The sequence below is a fragment of the Lagopus leucura genome, unplaced genomic scaffold (assembly GCF_019238085.1).
Source record: "Lagopus leucura isolate 7727_CA_CO unplaced genomic scaffold, USGS_WTPT01 Super-Scaffold_100047, whole genome shotgun sequence".
NCBI classification, from domain to species: Eukaryota; Metazoa; Chordata; class Aves; order Galliformes; family Phasianidae; genus Lagopus; species Lagopus leucura.
The window spans coordinates 319,400-340,122 of NW_024962293.1; the positions used below are offsets into that span (position 1 = coordinate 319,400).

The following is a 20,723-nucleotide window of genomic DNA, read 5'->3' on the forward strand; positions in this document are numbered from 1 at the left end:
CTGTGGGAAACAGACCTCAAGGTTAGCATCCAAACCTTCATTTTGGATGTTATGTCTACAAGTAAAAAGTGAGCAAAAATTAAAACTACTGAGATACATGTGAATCATCACACACACTTCAGAAAAGGCATGCTGTGCTCTAGGTCAGTACAAAACATCTTTCATTAATACCTCCAAGTTTTACATGGACACACATTTGGTTTTAACACAGCACTCCTCTTCTGATACTGCCATGAGAATACCAATAAAATACCAGATGTGAAGAGGAACGGAGCCCCTCTCCAAGCAGCCTGCCATTCACACACCTGATGAGGGGATCCAGAACCCTTACACAGCAGTTCTTTTCTCTGCATGATCTCTGCTGGCACCCCAGCATTTTGGTTGTAAGAATGATAACATTCCAAATTCATGTCAAATACAGGGAAAACTACAAACAGAAACACTATTCCTCACTGCTAATAATGCATATAAAATTCACAACTTAAAAACGTTACCTAGTTTGCACACCAGGATGGCACAGAGGGAAGTCCTGACCTTACTACCTCTGGGCTAAGCCTGTTCTTCATCCAAACTGGAGTAGTAATTGATTATGAACAAAAGCATTACCCTCTGATTTAATATCACAACTGGGTGAGTTAAAGTGAAGAGAAACATTCACATTTTAATTTGTTCCCATTCGTTTAGTGGGACCTCAACCACGGGCAGCACGTTATGTTACATAAAAGCATCCTGGAGCCGGCACCCATCTTCCCCTTTTAAGTTTTACCATTCCCTCTGGGCTGAGGACCATGCCTAAAGCCTTTATTTTTTCTTGTCATTAAAAGCTTTCCAAAGCAGAATTCCTAAGAGGAAAAAAAAAAAAAAAAAAAAAAAAGGGAAAAGCTGTTGTTCCTACTTTAACATTTTCTGTAAAATAAAATTAGGGGCTTGGTCAGTTACCCTTGTTGCACAGGTATCCATAAGCACTTGTTTGTGTTGTTAACCTACAGAAGAGCTCCCTGTTTCTGCTCAGAACCGTGCCAGGTTCATAGAGCTCAGAATTTATTTTTAAGAAACCTTATCATCTTTATGTGTTTAATGCAGTGAGAAATGATCATAGCGCCTCACCAAGCTGCTCTCCCCAGCAGAAATGTGCATTAAACTGCACCCACTTTGCTCAGCTCAGTACAGAAACAGGGTAAAAAACAGCTTTAACGTCTGATAACATGAAACATCAGAACTGCAAACAATCAAAGGGCAGTACTAAGGGCTGGAATTTCAGCTGTCACTGCAATACAGAAACACCCGAAGCACTTCTTTCTATCCAGTCACCAAAACACATCTGCTCACAGTACTGAGCTCACTGGTTGTGACCGGCATTAGAACACGTCCCCTCTGTGAATCTGTCCCACCAGTCAGCAGATTTCTCAGTGAAAGGCTTTCACCAGCAGAGCTTCAGAACCCATTCTGCAGCTTATTTTATTTCCAAAGATACTTCAAAGTTCTTCAGAAAGAATTCTTCCCAGTGGACAAGTTTTGAAATCGTCAAGCTGCAGAAGAAGGGTTCACTTCTTCTCTTGGACTGCAAACAGATGTTTGCTCGTAAGTACTTTTATTGTTACACAAACTATCCTTTTTTTTTTAGGTATGAGGATCTGCTCCGGTTTCCACTGACAGCAGCCTGCAGCCCTGATGCTGCTGCTTGTGGTTAGTGGGAATTTTATCACTGAGTTCCACAGAAGAGGTGTTGTAAGTGTTGGCACCGTTAGGAACACACACAGCCCATGAGATTGGCTGGGGGGAAAGAAGAGAATTTGCTCTTTTCCAGGACAGCTTACATCACTGTACAGCTGCAACATCGTCGTTATTCATCTTGGACACTGTGCAGCACCAATCCCACGCTGTACTGGGATCACCAAGGCACTGCATGGTATCTGACTGCACGGGTTCTATCTCCTCATCTGCGGTCAATTTCCTCCACAATCATATTTGTAACTTTTGTTTTTCCTGGTACATCATTTTCGACATCTGAAAATGGAATACAATACAAAACATCCCAATCACTTAGAGGAGCGCTGTGCCACAACTAATTACAAGGTGCTCGGACTTTAAAGCATGGTTGTTAATATTCCTGTGCATAGATTTACTGGGAAAAGGAAATTATGCTGCCGGTATCAATTGCATGCAACACACTGAAACAGAATTAGCTTCAGCTCCTCCAAAGCTAATGGCATTCTCTAGGTTAAATCCTATCCTCAGTGCTGTGATTCAAAATACTTCTCAGACAAACGAAGATAGGCCCTTAGGGCTCCTATCTGGCAACTGCCCCAATGCGCCATCCTGCTTTTGCATCAAAGCCTGCTTCCAGCAACTCACACAGCTCCAGTTTGAGCCTCTAACAGAGCAGTTTCCTGATGCTTTCAGAAGCTGCTGAATGTTTTTGTTTGCTTTGTAAGTCTGCAGTCAATTTATCTCTCCACATTATTAAGAACCTCCAGGAGATATCACTAACCTGCTGCATCACAGTGGCTGCTGAGTGGGTACTGATGTACAGATTGCTAAAAGTTCTTGCATTGAAATAAGTTACTGCAAATGGACAGTAGCTGATTTTGAAACCACAACATCTCTACAATTTATTATTATTTTTTTACAAAATACCCAAAGTGATCAGACCATATTGTAGGTTACTGGCTTGCCAAAGGTTATGTTTTTAAATCAAAACCATTTCTGAGTTACAGAAGTGCCAAAAACAATCTTGAACCAGTATTTTTTTTTTTTTTTAAACCAACCCCCATCCAACGGAACAGTTGAATAACTTAAAACAGAAACAAGAGTTTGTGTTGGAGACTGCTTAAAAACCAACCCACCGAATCATGCTAGAGCAGTAGCCTTGTATGGCAAAGATTGAGCTTAGGGCAATTTAGTGCCAAGATATAGACCCTTGAAAATGGAAATACTGACACAACCTCAACTACAGTGATGCAAATGTGCCCTAAAACACTGTATTTGCTTTTATTAATAAAAGTGGTAGTGTTTACATTTGCAGGTATCTTACACTTCAGCATCACAACGAATACTGAGTAGAATGAGTAAAATTTTGGCTGTAAGGTCAGAAGTTTCCAAACAGATGAATGAGACAGAAGTGAAAGTCCTCAATCATAAAAACAAGAAGTTCAAATAAATAAATAAAACAAAACTAGGAAATATGGGTAAGCATTAGGTTGGAATGGTTCAATTAACTGCAAATTATGGCCGCTAAATTAGAGAGACAGAAGAAAACACAGTAACTTATTAAATAGCAAGCATTAAAGCTTTATGGTTTTGTAATTAAAAAAAAAAAAAGAAGAAGCTGTTAAAAATAAGACTTGCGTTTACCAGGCCACCAAACTGCATGGACTAATAAAGAGACTAACAAAGGCAATACTGAGACATTAAGACACATACACACTCCATACTTGTGCAACTCAACTCTATTCAAAACAATTGCCTTTCTCCTCACTTAAAGAAACGCATCCCCTAAACAGTTCTGTTCATGTAAAGCTTTACAGGAAGGTTTCTCGAGCCGTTACTGCAGCTCACTGTTCTGATGAACCCTTCTCGTTATCAGAAGTTGGTTTATTTGTTGGTTGGTTGAAGGAGGGGCTTTGCCTCTCTCAGGTGAGAGATTACATTCCTTCCACCACAACAGGTTCTCCCCTTTCATACATTTGCTGTTTACAGCAACTCCTCCCAGGCTTAAGAAGATTAAGGGTTGGCACTACGTTAAACATTTTGGCTCCTGTAACTAAAATTAAGGCTCACAATGGATTTCCTCCTCACTCTGCGTGTCCCGTTTTTACCTCCCTTAACCACCAGGCACTGGATACTTTCTGAAGGGACTGAGGGCCATTTTGAGTCACGTTCTCCTACGTTTCTGTCAGGTTCAGGTGACAACTTTCTAAAAGCATGAACAGGAAAGACAATTTTCCAAAAACAAAGATCAACTGCAGCTCATATGTTTAGATGATTTAGTGTCTTCTGAAAAATCCACAGCAATTTTGAATTATTTGGAACGACTGGGATAGGAACTCCATCAAATCCCAGCTCTTCACATACATGACAATGGACTAGGCAGTTAATTCTCATTTACAAGTTCAGCCACAAAAGCAATGCCAACTCGCAATCCTGAACAGCTGCAGTCTGAGTACTGAAGGCATCTGATACCTGAAGCAAATCTAGCTGCACAGACATCACTGACCACACTCTCTTTTTAATTTAAACTGGACCTTTTCCCAAAAAAGAATCACAGGATCTCAGATAAAGGGAAACCAGCGTGAAAGGCAAAGAGGCAAGTGTTCAATTTCCTTTTGTTTTCCTTTTAAAGTCACTGCATTAAGATCCAGATCAGTTTAGGGGTGTAAATGAAAGGGAACAGGGGGGTTTGAGTAATATAAGCTAACACTGTTCTAGATGTGTTATTACAGTTGTAATTTCTGACTCTGTACAAATTGTACACGTAGGTTTAGACACATGAAAAAGTAACACACTCACAGAGACATAAAACACCTAGGTATAAAATATAAAGCAGTGTAGTAGTTACTAAAATTACATGCTCTCTTATTGCTACAGTGATTTTTGCTCTTTTTCTTTTTACTGTACCACATGTTGTTCTAAGCATATAATTTGCATAAATTATTCAAGTTTAAGAAAAATCCACACATCTTCACTTTAAGCTACTTATATAGTTAATATAAAACAAAAAGGTTCTAAAGTATCTCTTTATTAAAAGAGAAATAAAAATGTCATTTGAAACTGGAATTCAGTGGCCAAATCCAAGGGCAGTGCACACCTTGTCATTCTGGTAGCATTATGCCCACGCAGTGGAAGTGGAGGTTGGTGGGTATTTGGCCCAGTCTAGAGATGGTCACCAGACCTGCATGATGCCCTACGTGTTTGTTATTGTTCTGTTTTTGTCTTTAGCAAAAAGGACTATGAATGACCAAAGACTAACATTTATAATTGGTAGCAAAATTTGGTTTATGTAGAAACAAGCCATGTTTTGCATTTGGATAGAGATTTAAATGAATTAAAGCTAAAATTAAAAAGCATGATGCTGCAACATCTGGTCACTTGTTGAAGACCTCACTTTTAAAGTGGTTAAGTTTGCACAATTTATACTTTTTTCTTTTTTTTTTCCTTTTTATCTTTTTTTTCTTTTTTTTTCTTTTTTTTTTACTAAACAGCATTTTTTCCTTCTTTTATAAACCAGAAAAACTAAACTACAGATAAATTTTCCCTACCTTGAGCTAATGCTGCAGATAGGGTTGACAAAGCTGTACAGCGCAATCAAACATACTTACATCTTAGCTCATTGTACAGGTACAGCCATAATCAAGGCACAAAGATCTTCTACAAGTTATTTTTTTTTCAATAAAGTTGTACAAAATAATACATTTTACAGTCTGTACAAGAATAATAATCCAGCAGTAAAATAAAAAATGAGGGGAGGGAAGAAGAAAAAGAAGGGAAAGACTGTGAGGACTACAGTCCAGATAATGATTCTTATAGCAGACGGGATCATCAGTGGACAAACTGAAAACAGTGTGTGGTGAACTCTTTCTGCGATCACAGGCCATATGCAGTTCAATTCATAAACGTCCACGGTTGTCTTAAGACCACCAAGACTGGTTTTAAAAATACCCTTCTGAAAGGTAGCAGATGGTTTTTGCACTGTCTAGGTCTGTTGTAGAACTGTCAGTATTTCCGTTCAAAGCCACATTACAGTCAGAGAGCCAAACTCAAGTGTCTGTCTTCAAACTTGGTCTGTGACTTGGCACCTTCTTTAGTCTGATGCAGTGAATGGTACAAAGTGGAGATCACGGGTTATATGATTATGCCCACAACAGTGCTAAATTACCTAAAGTATTCTCTCCCCAATTTTTGTTTTATGCTTTAAATTTCAAACCCCAATTCTTTCAGGTGCTCCACATTCAGGGCTTTCAATTAATTAGTTTATTTCTTTTTTTTTCTTTTCTCTCTCTCTTTTTTTTTTTGTTTTTTTTTGTTTTTTTTTGGTTGTTGTTAATAACAGTGTTAGGGAGTCCTCATGGAAATGGCCTTTAAGTGTTAGGGGCCATCTCAAACTGTCCGAGGGGTAAAGAAGCAAGCTTAGAAGTGCTGCTATTGTCCAGCAAGGAGAAAAAGTTGAGGGGTGCAAATCAACGGGAGATTCAAACAGTTCTCTTCCATCCCTTGTGGGCAAGGGTGCTTTTTTTCTTTCTAATAAGGAATAAGGAGTCCAAAACACAGAAAAAAGTGCTGTCCATCACAACAACTCGTATTGGCGAAGGTGCATGCGTTGAATAATGTCCCGACAGTCATTGAAAACCCTCCGGATGTTCTCTGTATCCACTGCACATGTGAAGTGAGGATAGCAATAGTGCCTTCCATCTCCACTTGCTGTGCTGATTCTCTGTTCAAAGTAAGAGAGAGATACCAGGTTACAATAAAACAAAAAATGGTCTCAGACCTCAGGTGAATGAAGGTTAAGGTAAGTGTGTGTGAGCTGTGCTTTCATAGGGCGAGCTAAGAGGCAAAATGCCCACAATTTCTCACTCTCTCACCTAGAACGTGAATTAAAATGACTGTAATTATATGGTGAGAGGTCATCATGTACCAGGGAAAGAGTTGAAAGAGAACTCGAAAAGTGCTATTTTATGTATGTTCAGTGAATTTAGTCACACAACTCCTGGCAAATCACTGCACGTAGAAAGTGAGAACTTGCCTCACAGTACAAACCTCTTTAGCCCCATTTCACACTAAAAAAGCCTGCCTGAAAATCTTACGTTGTTCCAGTATAAAATGAGTTCACAACTCGACTGCCATACTCACCATTACAACTGAATTTAGTAATACTTAAAACCCCTATGGTTAGTATAGCTTTAGCTGACTAGTAATGGAAAAACTACATGAAAATGTATCATTAACATTTTGCAGATGGTGCATCTTTTCATTAGTCTTTGTCTTTAAAAGTGATGAATAAAAGCCTGGCCCCACAACAGCAGCAGCATTTCACTCGTTATTCTCCATTTGAGGTTTCTTATTTCTCACCAATGCTTTTGCTGCTTAATTACAGTCTGCATCAACAAACGTACCTGCAAGAGCAACTAACAAAGTGCTGAGCTGTAAAATGTGCCTGTTTCGTGCAGTGCAGACATCAAATATAAGCTACACAAGAAGCAGCAGCATTTTTCAGTATTAAGAAGTGCTAAAGCCTGAATTTTAGAAGAATCACGTAAGTAATATTGAATGAAAGAAAATACTTACAAGAAACTCGTCTCTAATAAAATACTTGGCCCTTGTAACTCTGGGATCCTCACCAGGCTCTGGTGTTGCTGATAAATAACAGAATAAGCAACTCATTAAAACACATTTTTTGCTGATCTCCCCTAAAAATCCTAACTTGTCCTGTTTTCTGTTTGCATGTGATAGAAACATTTGTATTATGCAAACCTGACTAAGAAATTAAACAAAACATTATATTCAAAACAGCAAGACATTAAAATTTTTAGAACAAAGTACTGTTAAAGTGTCTCTAATACCAGACATCTGGCAGATCAGAACAATGACTGCAAATGTGACTGAAAGGAATACACTCTTGCTACTATTGGGTCTCACACCAATAGCAGTAGCTTGGGAACAGTACTGATGAGGTTACAGATAAATCGTAATGCTAACTGTATACATTTCATTTACTATTGGTCCATCCATGTACAGAGGTATGGATCTGCACAGTTCTGTGAGGAAGGCCCCTCATTATAGGCTTCCTACTGAAAAAAGGTTCAGTCTGCTGACTTGTGGCAACCATCTCAGACAGCAGGGTCAAAGTTGGTCCGTTCGGTACGTGTCAGAGATTGCTGCAGCGTCGCCCCGGCACTACTGCTGTAAGCTGCACTGTACTCTACCAGCAAAGTAACAGGATTTTGGCATGACGAAACTATTAATATATTAAACAAATAAAAGATAGGATTGTCACATTACAGAAACCTAAAACAGAATAGAACAGTTCCCTTGGAAGGGATCTACAAAGATCATCTATCTACTCCAACCACCCAACCCCTTCAGAGCTAAGCCAAAGTGAAAGCATGTCAGAGCATTTTCCAAATGCCTCTGACTACAGACAGGCGTGGGGCATCAGCCTCCTTTTTAGGAGACCTGCTCAGGTGTTTGATCACTCTCATGCTAAAGAAATTTTCCCCAATGTTCATCTGTAACCTCCTCTATCACAGCTTTGTGCTGCTCCCTTGTGTTCTAATTCTAATGCCTGAGAAACAACAAGAATTTTCAAATTTTACCTGAAATTAACAGTAACACAGCAAATGAGATTAATAACAAAATTATAAATTGCTGATAAAACATAAATATCTTACCATCATCTGGTGTAGTGTAGCGAGCAAATTCTGGAAAGTAGTCTTCAATTTTAGATTTCCCTGCCAAAACTTTCTCTGCTAGCAAATCTTGTTTATTCAGGAAAAGAATTACTGAAATGGTCCGTAGCCACCTATAAGAAATCGAAGCTGGGTAACTTGAGATGGCATAGCTGGGATCATTTAGTAAAAAGAAACACAGTCTAGTTCTGAAGACAACATGTCACGATGATCCAATACAGTAACTGTGAAACGCGATTTTAACACGGGAATTCAGCAGTGCAATTCAGACTGCACCTCCCTGAGGTTTGGTTTATGTGATTCCAATGCAGGCAATGCAATTTACCCTCTGACTCCAGACACAACAAGTGAGCTTACAATAGTAAATTAAGAAGTGGTCATCACTGCTTTAATTACTTAACCCTCAATACTACCAGTCTGTAACTCTCCAAAGCGTTCTTCAAGAAGCTGAGTGCATGAGACATTAATGTAACAAGAAGGCAGCTGTGAGCAAAGGCTGGCTTAAACAGGGCCAAGAGAAGCAAATAATGTAGTTTACTCTCTAACAAGTCTTCATCAGGATTACCAGTTTATTTGGCATTAACAATGAAACTTCAACTCACAGACCTGTTGTTCCAGATACTCTTGAAGAGATTTAGTGCTTCTTGGAGCCGATTGGTCTGATTGTCCTCTCGTATGACCATGTTGTAGCTACTGCTGGCCACCACAAATATGATAGCAGTCACATCTAAATCAAGAAATACTCATCAGTTAATACCAACCTAAAGAAGAAACATCCCAGAATTTAAGAGTTTACAAAAAAGCTGCCAATCCTTCAGCTTCATTAGGAGATAAGGCCAGAATGCTATTATTTACATATGTAATATGTACCAGAAATCTAAAGAGGTCTGGAGATATTCGCAGGGTTACAGAATTCAGATTTCTGTGTGGCTGTGCTGCTCTATGCCACTACACTGACCTCTCAGATCATCTGCCTCAGACATCAACAGCAGAAGAGATGAGTCAGATCATGAGGTAACAGGAAGAGGAAGGAGCAGAGGTAGAAACCAAACAGATCTGTTATAAATAGCACAGAAGAAAATACTGCGCCGTAGTCTCACGTATATCAACAGTATGCAGCTGATACTACTGTGACAGTAACTGCAGTGAAGAGGGTTCTAAACTGCATTCTACCTCATCTCTCCTGTGGGATCTCACTATAACTTGTCTAAAAAGAGACTGACACCTGCACAGCCTCATAAATATTTTGTCCAAAGAACAAAGAGGAAAATGTTTTCATCAACATTAGCTTTAAGAAAACTTGTGCAGAGAAAGGTTTCACATCTTAATAGAGATACAGAGGTGAAATAAACAGCTTTAGTGTGGCAACACTTCAAGGTGCTTAACTACCTTATTTTAATTGTATGAATGTTAGGAATAGCCTGCTACAGTAAGCTGGACTATCAGTGTTAAGATTCCAGAGCTCACAGAATGCCTGGCAAAAAAAGCCAATTAACCCTATTAAGAGAGGAAAGCTGAAGAAGATGAACGGGCTACGTTATCAACTTTGATTCCTTTCCTACATTCTCCTTTCCCTACATCTCCCAGATCAGAGTTACACACACACACACACACACACACACACACAAATTCCATCCAGTATGACTGTACAGAGAATTCCTGAGCAAGCTATCTGGAAAAGAAGATGGCTTTCACAAGGTGAGAATATAAGACCAACATTAAAATGGGTGACTATTTTATAGAAACAAATTCTGATCATACCATTAAAACACTGGATCCATTTTCGGCGTTCATCTCGTTGCCCTCCAACATCAAACATACTAGGAAAAAAAACACAGAGTTACAGCACATCTCAGGGAGATGAAAACAGCACACGTGAGAAATTTTAGGACTTCCATATCACAGAAACAAAAAGAAATCAAGCATTATGAGAACCTTAACAGGATGACATATGCAAGCAGGGCTTTCACTACAAAACAGAACTGTGTGCTCTCACTCAAGCCTACAGATAAACAGTAAGAAGTTCTGGCGTATGCACGCTGCAGGTTCATTTTCATCCTTACAAAGACAACACTGAAAGAGGCCCTGCTACAAGTCATTTGAAGGCATTACTTCCTCCAATTTATCTCAGTTCTTCTGCACTGTACTAAAGAATGGGGAAAAAAAAACAAAAAAACAAAAGAGAGGACACTTACTGAAAATTTACTTTGTCCACTTGAAACTTGGTTTCAAAAATTCCTGATGTCAAAACTCTGCATCTGAGAAGATCCTAGAACATAAAGGGAAAATAATTGATTCAACATATACTTTATAATTCTTCATATATCCAGCAAGAGAGAGAAAACTTTTTACTTAGTGCTCACAGTGTGCTACAAACAGAGAACAGAGCATTACAAAGCTGCACTCTGATCTCGAAAATGCCTACACAAATATCCCTGTGCTCAACTTCAAAAGCACACACAGTTTCACAATCAGGATGCCAGTGCCCAGTGTGGAAGAGAAGAGAACATTTACAGGTCACTTATAGTAAATGTGAAAGGTCAGAGCAGTGGCACAATCAGCACTGGAGATCCACATTCACTGATTTCAGTGGGACTGCAGTGCACAACAGCATCTTTAAGCAACTACCAACCCATTCCCAGCCTCAGAAGACAGATCTCTCCCCCCAGCTGCTCAGTGTTTGGCCATTAAAAGAAATGCCCAGGTCTCCAAATTTTCCATTGTCTTTTCCTTAAAAGAATCAGCAACTCAACCACCTAAATCTTACAAGATAAAATTTGAAATTTCCTGAAGAAATAAAAACAATAATTTGAGAGCTATCAAAAATTGAAATGACTATAATTGCTGCAAAATCCTATCATGTAGGTTGCTCTGAAAGTAATGCCTCTATTTATTTCCAGGGAAACTACAGGAGATACAAAGAGCAAAATAACATTATTTGATAAATTCTCAGCTACAAAACACTGTGTTTTTAACACAGTCATCACCATCAGCTATGCGTATTTGCAAGTCATTGTATTTGTAAGTCAGACAGTGCCAAATCCAAACTATATGGCGGGTGTGGTAGAACAGTCCAGCCAAGACTGACAGCACGCTCCATGGTCCTCAGACTGGTATGAAGCCTGGCATTATTGCGTTGTAAAATAAAGGCTGTCTTCTTCTCTGACCTGGCTCTGAAAGTATGAGTCCTCAGCTTAAGTCAGTGTTGCACGGCAGTGGTTGGAGTTGCTGGTTTGTTTGGGTTCCAGGGAATCCAGAAGGATCACCCCTTTCCTATCCCAAAACACACTGCACATCACTTTGTCCCCTGACGGCTGCATCTCAAACAATTTCTCTGAAGGAGAGTTCACATGTGATCGCTCCACAGACTGCCACTGTGACTTCATCTTGTGGTGACACCACACCTCATCGTTGGTGATGATGATCCAGAAAACTGTCACCTTCAGCCTCGTGTTGGTTCAACAGATCCTGGCAAACGTGCATATGGTGTTCTTTCTGTCCATGTGAGCATCTGTAGGCTCACCTGGTCCTACTGTTTCCAGTGCACTTAAGTTGATATTCAACTCCCTAAACAGCTCCCTGATTATTATCTGCATGGATGAGCTGATTGAAACCCTCTTCATTTCATGGTTTGACAACTGTGCATGGCCATCCAGGACATGGCTTGCCTTTCATGCTGCTGTTGCCACTGCTGAGATGCAACCACCCACCATCTCACTGTGCTCACATCCAATGTTTGGTCTCCATAAATGTTCAGAAAGCGCTGATGAATATCAATGGGTGCCATTTCTTCTGCACAGAGGAGTTAAACTCCACAATTGCTCCATCCTCACTTCCCCGTCAGACAACATTCTGTCCAACTGCCTCTGCTGCCATCCGTCACAGGGCAGCAAAATGTAACAGTGTTGGTGGGAAGGTGCAAACCCTGCTGCCATAGCACCAACATCTGCCTCTGATGTTGTGGGCAAACATCAAAAAACAAGAGGCATTACTTTCAGAGCAGCCCTCTTTAAAAAATAAAAACATACTGTTGTGGGTTTTTTTTGTGCACACTGAAAAGCAGTGGCAGCCATAATGCAGTGCCTAGCAGGTAATTAACACTGATGAACCTATTTTGCATAAGCATCAGACACAGTCCAGGGGTAACTTACTACAAAACACCACTCTGAATTCACTTAAAGGCTTTATAACTTAAGACTTAAAGTTTGGTGCTCTTAACAGCAGATCCAGACAGCAGCCAAACTGTAACATTTGGAGTATGTAGACAAGATCACAAACAGATTGTAAAAAAATGTATGTGCACAATACAAGCTCTGTTCTTACCATGTAGGGATCAAACTGGTTAGTCAAAGTCAAAACCACACAAAATCCAAAGGTTATACAACACTGTTAAATCATTAAACAAAGTGGCCACATTTTAACGTCAGTAGTAAATTATTGTTGTCTGGCTGTTTTAATACTCGTATTGAAATACACACATTTAAATATTGTTGTAGCTTGATCCCTGGGTTTCAAATAGTTTATAAATTCTAATGCCGTAAGACAGAAACAAGTTTGGAGAAGTGCATTCTCAGGAGTTTTGATTTCTAGTGGTGCAGAACAAGTGTGATAGGAAAACAGCCAAACAAAAACCACTGCCTACCTCAGGAAAGAAAATGTAAGGAAGCAATTTAATTATTAATTGCACTCAGAGGTTATTAGAACAAACATGTAACGTCCCAGAGGAAAATGCACATTGCCCTGTTTTACTACAAGCCTGCATGGAGTTTGGATGCTGCCAGTTGTCCCAAAGAAGGGCCATCAATAGCTGTTCTCACTGTTACCAATGCAGTCCTTACATATTTACCCATTAGTAATTACTCCAAGTAAGTAATAAGAAATGTACTTACTACAAGACTCAAACAACAAGGCAATTTTTACTGGAATACTGAATATGTACAGCATGTGGTAAGGACTATGGTAGTGCCAGAAAGAGCAATTGGAAAATTCACTAGAGAGATATCCTAAAAGACAGAGGGTGCAGACACGTTGTGTAATCCCTTAATGAAACTTTCCTTACCTGGTCAGATGGTGTATACTCATTTTGTTTCACTATATCAATCTTGTCTAGAAAACTGGGAAAAAAAAGAAAAAAAAATATTTTTTAATACTCAGGAAATTTAGATAAATAGGGGAGTTGCCATATATCAGTAGGGAAGCTTTAATGCATTCAGGTGCACCGAGTGCTGAATCCAAGGAAAATGCTGAGCACTCCCATGTGAGCACTGGGAGCACACAGCCCTGCAGCAGCCAGCAGAGGGCTGCAGCCACAGCAGCACCCAGCACCGCTGCCTTTGGGCAACTCTGCCCCATCACCTGAGCAATGCAGGCTGTCCTGCTGGCGTAACACAATGACTCCAATAAATTACCTACATGTAATAAGCCTGAAAATAATATTTATATGTATACTGTCACTAAGTCATTTAGTAAATGAAATCCCTGAACTGATTTCATTACAAGTTCAGTTAAGTGTAAGAGAACACTGCTTTTATTGTCAACTGCAGGGAAAAGTTTCTCAGTGTACTTCCTGGAGAAGCAGTTCTAATAGGTACAGATACTTACCTACAGTAGATATGTAGATATAGAAAGAATTATTTTCTTCCAATTTCTTAGAATTTGAATAGAAGAAGCTATTGAGTCTTTTTTTTTTTTTTTTTTAACCAACAAACTGTAGCCTCCCAATTATCTTCCACCTTAATTCGGAGTAAAAATCTCAAGGAACCCATGGGTGAAGTTTGACTGTGGTGTTGGCATAAGACTCAGACACCGCAAACCAAACTTCAGGACACAGCCCTGATGCTGCCAGGCACCTTCATCACCTTCCCCACGCCAAGTATGCAGCAGTACAGCAGGGCTCCAACACCTTTCATTTTCATATGAATAGCAGATTAGCTGGAAATGCTTTCACAGTTAACTTCACTGATAACATTAATGATTAATCAGCCTTCAAACCATTACACTTTAGTTTCCTTTAAAATTCCTGTGCATTCATTTTGCCCTTATGAAGCAGAAATGACAGCGAAAGAGGAGTTTTCCCTTCTGTTCTCTATCCATAGAGAGGGACGCTGAGCATGCACTAACTACAGTCGTGAGCAACAACTTAAAGGGGGAAAAAGGTGACCGAGTCCCAGATTCACACATCAGAAACCAAAACACCATGAAGATTAGTCAGGGTTTTCAGTCCCCAGTTTCAGGCCCTACTGCCCAGCTGGCTTTCTGACACACAAGACGCAGTGCAGGGGAAGGAGGAAAAATGATCGCATGTTTTAACAGCGGCTTCAGAGCAAAGGCATTTATGCCAGGAACTACATTACCTTCTTGTTTCAGAGACAAAGGAAAAGCAATTTTTGATCAGCCTGAATTACAGGATTTGTAACATATCAAAATGTGCTGTAGCAAACGTGCTATTAAAAAAATAAAAGAAGTATAGAGTTCAATTTCTGTTCTGAAAGGAGACATGGAGACGAACAAAGATAAACCTGATGCCCAAGTGTGTACTGCACCATTTGCAAGCTGGAGTTTTTCCTCATCTCTTCCAAGCAGATAAATGATACCTTTTCCTTTTTACCCCAAAGGAAAAGTTTTTTGTTTGGCAGACAGAGGACATGAAATGTGGTTGACAGTCATGAAGTCCAACTAGCACAAATGCTTTCATCTTACAAAGCACTTTTTTACCACCAGTTTCAGAATCACGTGGAGATTTCAGAAGTTGGATAATGCCTGAAAAATGCTCAGAACACATCACACTCATAAACACGTTAAGCTGATCCCTACAGCTTCCAGACTTCTCGTACTGATCTCACCTACGTGCAACACTTCATGAAAGGTTCCACAAAAGGTGGGTTTTTCTTCTGTTTTTAAACATGCTGCTAATCAGCTTAATGGATTTTGGAAACGAACAGAAAATAACAACAAGATTTTGCTACAACCTGGAACTGAAAGTACAAACCTCTTACTGTTGTTTATGCAGACTATTTTTAGACCAATGATTTCCTTGAAAAACATCAGCCACGCAGGAGAAGCAGTACTGTACTGGAGATGAAATCCAACAGCAACGTCCATGCCAGGTAAAACAAGTTGGAATGGAATAAACAGATCTTCTTCCCCCCAGAAACGTGCTCTAACACTCAGTATCATCTGATGCTTGTAGCAATACAAGTTCAAAGTAAGTTTCTTTGTGTGAGCTACCAGAGAACCCACACGGCTCCGAAGTGGCATTTGAAGGAAAGCAAAGCAATAATGCTAAATGAACATTTCCTCCTGTACGTATTCCTTTTCATTAAAAAAAATCTGCTCTATCAACTTCAGAATGGGCTGAAGACATTAAAAAGTTGTTTTGTTTTGTTTTGTTTTTTTGCAGAAACATTGGAAAGAATCATCATTCTCTCAACTGAACAACTGGAACACTAAATGTGGTCTAAAATAAGCAGCAGTAGTGGAGCACAAGAGTTCAGAAAAGTTCAATACACTCTGTTCAGAGATGTCTGTGTCATTGTTAGTCAAGACCAAATAACTTATCCAGTAAATGAAACTAATAATCAAGTGAGGTGAGAACAAAAGCTTAATTCAAAATGAAAACAAATTCAGCATCATTAATTTTTATTTTTAGCTCTTATTATGCTCTACCCAAAACAGAAGTACTACCTTGTGTGCTGAGTTCAGTGCTGTCAGACTGTGCTAAGCCCGTTGGAGAAATGCCCATCTACTGTGTCAGCAATGAATTTCACAGGGAGAAACGTAAGTGACCTTGGTGAAATAACTCAAACAAAACAATCACACCGTGAAACCAAATCTTATATTGAGGGCAAGTTTTGCACCAAGATACAAAGTCAGATTTTTTCTTCTGTGAATTTTTTTTCCAGAAATTCTATGGGAAAACTGTTTTCCAGAACGCAAATCATTCATTCAGCATTGCTGCCAATTCCCACTTAGGGCCAGATTCTGAACGTGACTAAATAACAGTTGCTGCCCTGCAAAACTGACACAGGGTATAGGTGCTTCTGTCTGTACCACTTATTAAAGGAAAATAAAATTACTGCTGTGTGCTAAGAGATGGTTAATAAAAGAGATTCTAGGTCATCTGTGGCCAGCAACATTGGTGACGAAGCATTGCTAGGACAGCAGCAGATGCATCCCTGGGATATTAAAATGCAAGGTATTAATAAAAAACGTAAACCACCTGAAATTAAAACCACATTTTATTTTTGGATCCTTCTCTTCAGCTCAGTGAGAAAAACAGCCATACGAAACGTTGGACACACATCTCTGTAAGAATCCAGTTTTGTTAATTGTACGGGATGTGCTCAGAAAGCAGGACTCACACAGACACACACAGAAGCTTTCTTTAGCTCCCTCTCAATGTAATTAAGCCATTCACATACCACCAATTATTTCAAATTTTTAGCAAGTTTGTTACGCCAAAACTGTGTCCCAATTTTCCCTTCAATATGCATGCAAATTTCAGATTAATCATGGAGCTTTTCTCATATAGGAACGATTGCCCTGGTTTTGCTTTATTCCTCTTTGGGGGGAGCTCCCTGAACCACCAATGCTGCTGCAAGACCAACAACTGCAGCGTGTGCTGGAAAAGCACGTAACACATTAAAACCTCAGCCTCTGGAAACAGCAAACTTCACCACATGGGGAAAAATGGGGAGGGGGAAATCAGAGCACCTTGCCTCATGCATTTCCTGACAGCCTTCTCAATACACAATGAACTGACATTTCTAGTCTTTGTGATTCGATGAAATGGTTGACAGGCAAAAACAAAATTTGCTCTGTCAGGATGAGGTTTTGTTTTCAGTCTACAGTAACTCCAGAAATGTCCCTTCAAACTGACCACACACCTATATTTGAAAAGCTGCACTTCCATCAGCTTCTTTCTTTTCTGTCAACAGAAATCTGAATTTGTATACAAAATTAATTGACCTTAATTCCCACTGCGTTTTCTGCCTCCACCATTGCACATCCTACATTCATCTTATCTTACAGATAGAGGAAAGGGATGGGAAAAAAAAAAAAACAAAAAAAATGGAGGCACATGTGGAGTCTGCTGGTTGCCTGGAGTCCCTCAAGTCAGTGGAAATGGAATTTTCACTTCCTCTGAGTCATGTATGTCTACCAAGATATTACTAAGAATTACCCACTCAGATCTACCCTGATCACCTTTAAAGCAGCCTTCACGATTCATACTTCTACTTCTGCAGATAAATTAATATTTGTGTGCTGATCTTCCTCAAGAACCAACTGTACAAATGAGGGGCAGGTTTTTACTATTTATTTATACTCTATCAAGGGCTCCAGAACTGATTCTAAGCTCTCTTAAAGCTGAAGTTTAACTCAATATTAATAGTGTTTATAAAACAAGAGCACACTTTTAACTTCTCAGAATAGATCATGCTTAGTTCTACTATGCTCCCTTTTTAGTCTTTGCCATTCTCCATTATGTACCTAAAGAATGGCTTTCTAAAAGCTAAACAGCTAACTGTCTGATAAAGCCTTCCTTCAGCTTTTTGTCTGTGCAGAAGCCAGTCACAGGATCAGCACAACGATGCAACGCACTCTTTAAACTGGGTATTCAGGTTCAGAAATGTAGCATGTACAAACCGTAACTTTAACACAGTTAAAAATAAAAAATAAAACACAGAGGGGTTTTCCAAACCCTGCAAAGTCAGCTCTGTTACAGTGTGAAACCACGGCTGCCCATCGGGCCAACGCACTGACAACAAAACCAGGGCACAGCATCCACTTTCCGTTGCAAGCGTGCATATCCACATTGACCGCCCCTCAGCTCTTTCTGTTCCTGCTGTTCTTGGGAGCAAATAGGAGATTAGAGGGGGAAAAGTCCTTCTTAAATCAATGACAAAGATTTCTGTAACATTTCAGCTGGTTTATTTTCTAAGAGATGCAGAAAAGCAGGCAAAGTTTCAGGCACGACATAAATAAAATAAGCAAACATTTGGTCTGCTGGTATTTGCAGTATCCTGCAAACACGGACTGTCTATGGAACCAAACCTGCCACATTCTCTCTCAAAGTGCAGTTAAAATTAAAACTGAGCCATGACTAGACTTTTGTTTTGTTTTTAAGGTTACATTGGTTGTTTTCTATTATTTGCAAAGCTGGAAGTTCTTCTGCTAATGCGATCACAGAAGACATGTCACAGACGTGCTCCTGAGTCATCTAAAATGTTCGGAAAGGCATTACTCCTTTCCCCCTAACTAGATATGGAAATAAAAGAAAAAAGTCTATCAAAACCCTTGGATTACTTTAACTACTTCCCCCCAAAACTAAGAAATAATCCGAGAGAAGCACATTCGGACAGCACTGTAACAAATATGATTGGTAGAAGTACAAGAGCTCTGTACTGCACGTCCAAACCCTCAGACACGCCGTTCTTTTACTAAAATTCTGCCTGTCAGTTCTCAGACGCGAGGTCGTCACCCAAAGCCGCATTTATATCGTGCACCAACTCGGATAAACAGAACAAGACTCAAACAGCTATAAACCCAAAGGCAACTCGTCATGAAAATTTTCCCCCAAAGCTGCAGATCTGTTTTATCTCCAGCTGGAAGCCAACCGCTCGCCGTGACCTCCTGGCAGCGGCGGAGGCCGCGCGGGTGAGGCTGAGGCCCGTGTGCACGTGGCTGGCCGTGCCGCGTTCCAGCCGCTTGGAGGCGGAGGGGCACCGTGGCTCTCATTTTGTAGCAAATAATGAGAAAGCTGAAAAGTATGACTCCATATATTTGGAATCATCTTGTGGTAATCAAGGTTACAGTTCCTTATATGGCGTGGAGAACATGAAGCGCGCATTAAAAAATAGAATATTAAAACTATGGAGCATAAAGAAGTGCAACTGATGCAAAAACTCCTGAACGTACCCAACCACCCAACCCGCAGAGCCCCGTGTTTCTGTGCTGCCACGAAACACAAACCTTGCTGGTTGTGCTCCCTGCTTCCCAAACTGCTTCATTAGAAGCACGCAGCTCTCCCGCAGCCGTGAGGCATGAATGGATTTTGGGTAAGCGGGGCTGGATGCAAACCCTCCTTTCAAAAATCGCTACTGACTGAAAAGCGCAAACGGGGAAAAGGCAGGAGAAAAGGAAAATCTATTTAAAGAAATGGTGGTTGTCTCTTTTTTCTCCCTGCCTGTCTAAAGTTAGTCTGGCTCAGAGGATGCACTAACTTTCCCAATCAGTTTTACATTACAGCACGAGGCCAGAAATAGCTCCCAGCCGCCTTGGCCTCCAGCACGGTTGCCATGACAATGGAACCACAGCTCTATAAATAGCTCGGCAGCACCAAATCTTGTGAGACACATCTGGACGGGGGCCAGCCCGGCCCCAGCTCTGCAAATAAAAATAGGCACAGGCACTTTCAAAGCCTGGAAAGGTACAATGCACCTCGCTGGGGCAGGGAGCGAGCCTGACTGCTTGTTAGCACAGGGTTTATTTGATGGCGGATTTAGAGAAGGATAAAAGTTACTTTATTGCACACTAAACTGTCAGCCTTTCTGTAACATCCAGTTCTCCTCCTTTTCCCCTAGCCTGCGGCAAAGCCATACCACTTTTGAAACAGTAACAATGAAGCATTTTGCCCACAAGACCGTTAAAATAAGGAAAAACAGAAGGAAAAAGAGATCTACAAAAGTCTCCCCGCTAACTATCGCTGCAGATTTTTAGCTTCGGCGTATTTAAGCGTTTATGTGAGTGCGACAGAGCCCGGCTGGAGCCTCGCTCAGCTCGGCGGGTGCCCCGCTTCCACCCTTAACAGCACCAGCACAGCTGGGGCTGCACTCACACCGTGCCTGCAAGCCGGGTCAGACCTGACCTTGCCTGGATCGGACCTGAGCCCTGTCTGGATCAGCGAGGCGCAGAACAAAGCCTGCAGCTCCACGGCTCTGCTCGACAAAACTGCCTTTTCAACAGGCATTTTCTTTCCCTCAGTGGGTGAGAAAATGTTGTATTTTTAGCACAGACTCTTCATCAACCCATTCAATTACATCCAAATTATCTGTGTGGGAACAGAATGTTATGTCAAAAATGTTATTCAGTATATTTGTCAATATTACCCAACAGTAGGCATTTGTATAATCAGGAGACTCAATATTTTCTGCAGCATATGAAAGCAACAGTTCAGGAATAAGACTGAAGTTGTACGGCTATGCCTTTAAAATATGGGAAATAGCAGTCCGTGTGATACAACACAACAAACGTGACTCTCCAAACTTACATTCTTAGCTGCTCTATCAAAAGCCAATAGTGACTACAGATGGCAATCAA

General features: G+C 40.3%; 1 protein-coding gene across 4 annotated transcripts in view; it reads right to left on the minus strand.

Moving 5' to 3' along the window:
• Nucleotides 1–2,583: 2,583 nt before the first annotated feature.
• The window catches only part of GNAS (GNAS complex locus), a 132,383-nt gene continuing 114,243 nt past the window's right edge, over nucleotides 2,584–20,723 (minus strand). For 3 of the 4 annotated variants that reach the window (XM_042884863.1, XM_042884864.1, XM_042884861.1), the window contains 7 exons: nucleotides 13,465–13,519; nucleotides 10,601–10,674; nucleotides 10,167–10,225; nucleotides 9,012–9,132; nucleotides 8,388–8,518; nucleotides 7,285–7,352; nucleotides 2,584–6,430 (listed from right to left, as the gene is read on the minus strand). In XM_042884863.1, the coding sequence (XP_042740797.1) occupies nucleotides 6,284–6,430; nucleotides 7,285–7,352; nucleotides 8,388–8,518; nucleotides 9,012–9,132; nucleotides 10,167–10,225; nucleotides 10,601–10,674; nucleotides 13,465–13,519 (655 nt within the window). In that variant the 3' untranslated portion in view covers nucleotides 2,584–6,283. Of the gene's footprint in view, nucleotides 6,431–7,284; nucleotides 7,353–8,387; nucleotides 8,519–9,011; nucleotides 9,133–10,166; nucleotides 10,226–10,600; nucleotides 10,675–10,768; nucleotides 10,862–13,464; nucleotides 13,520–20,723 lie in introns of those variants that run through there. The other variant, XM_042884862.1, reaches the window with a different exon arrangement.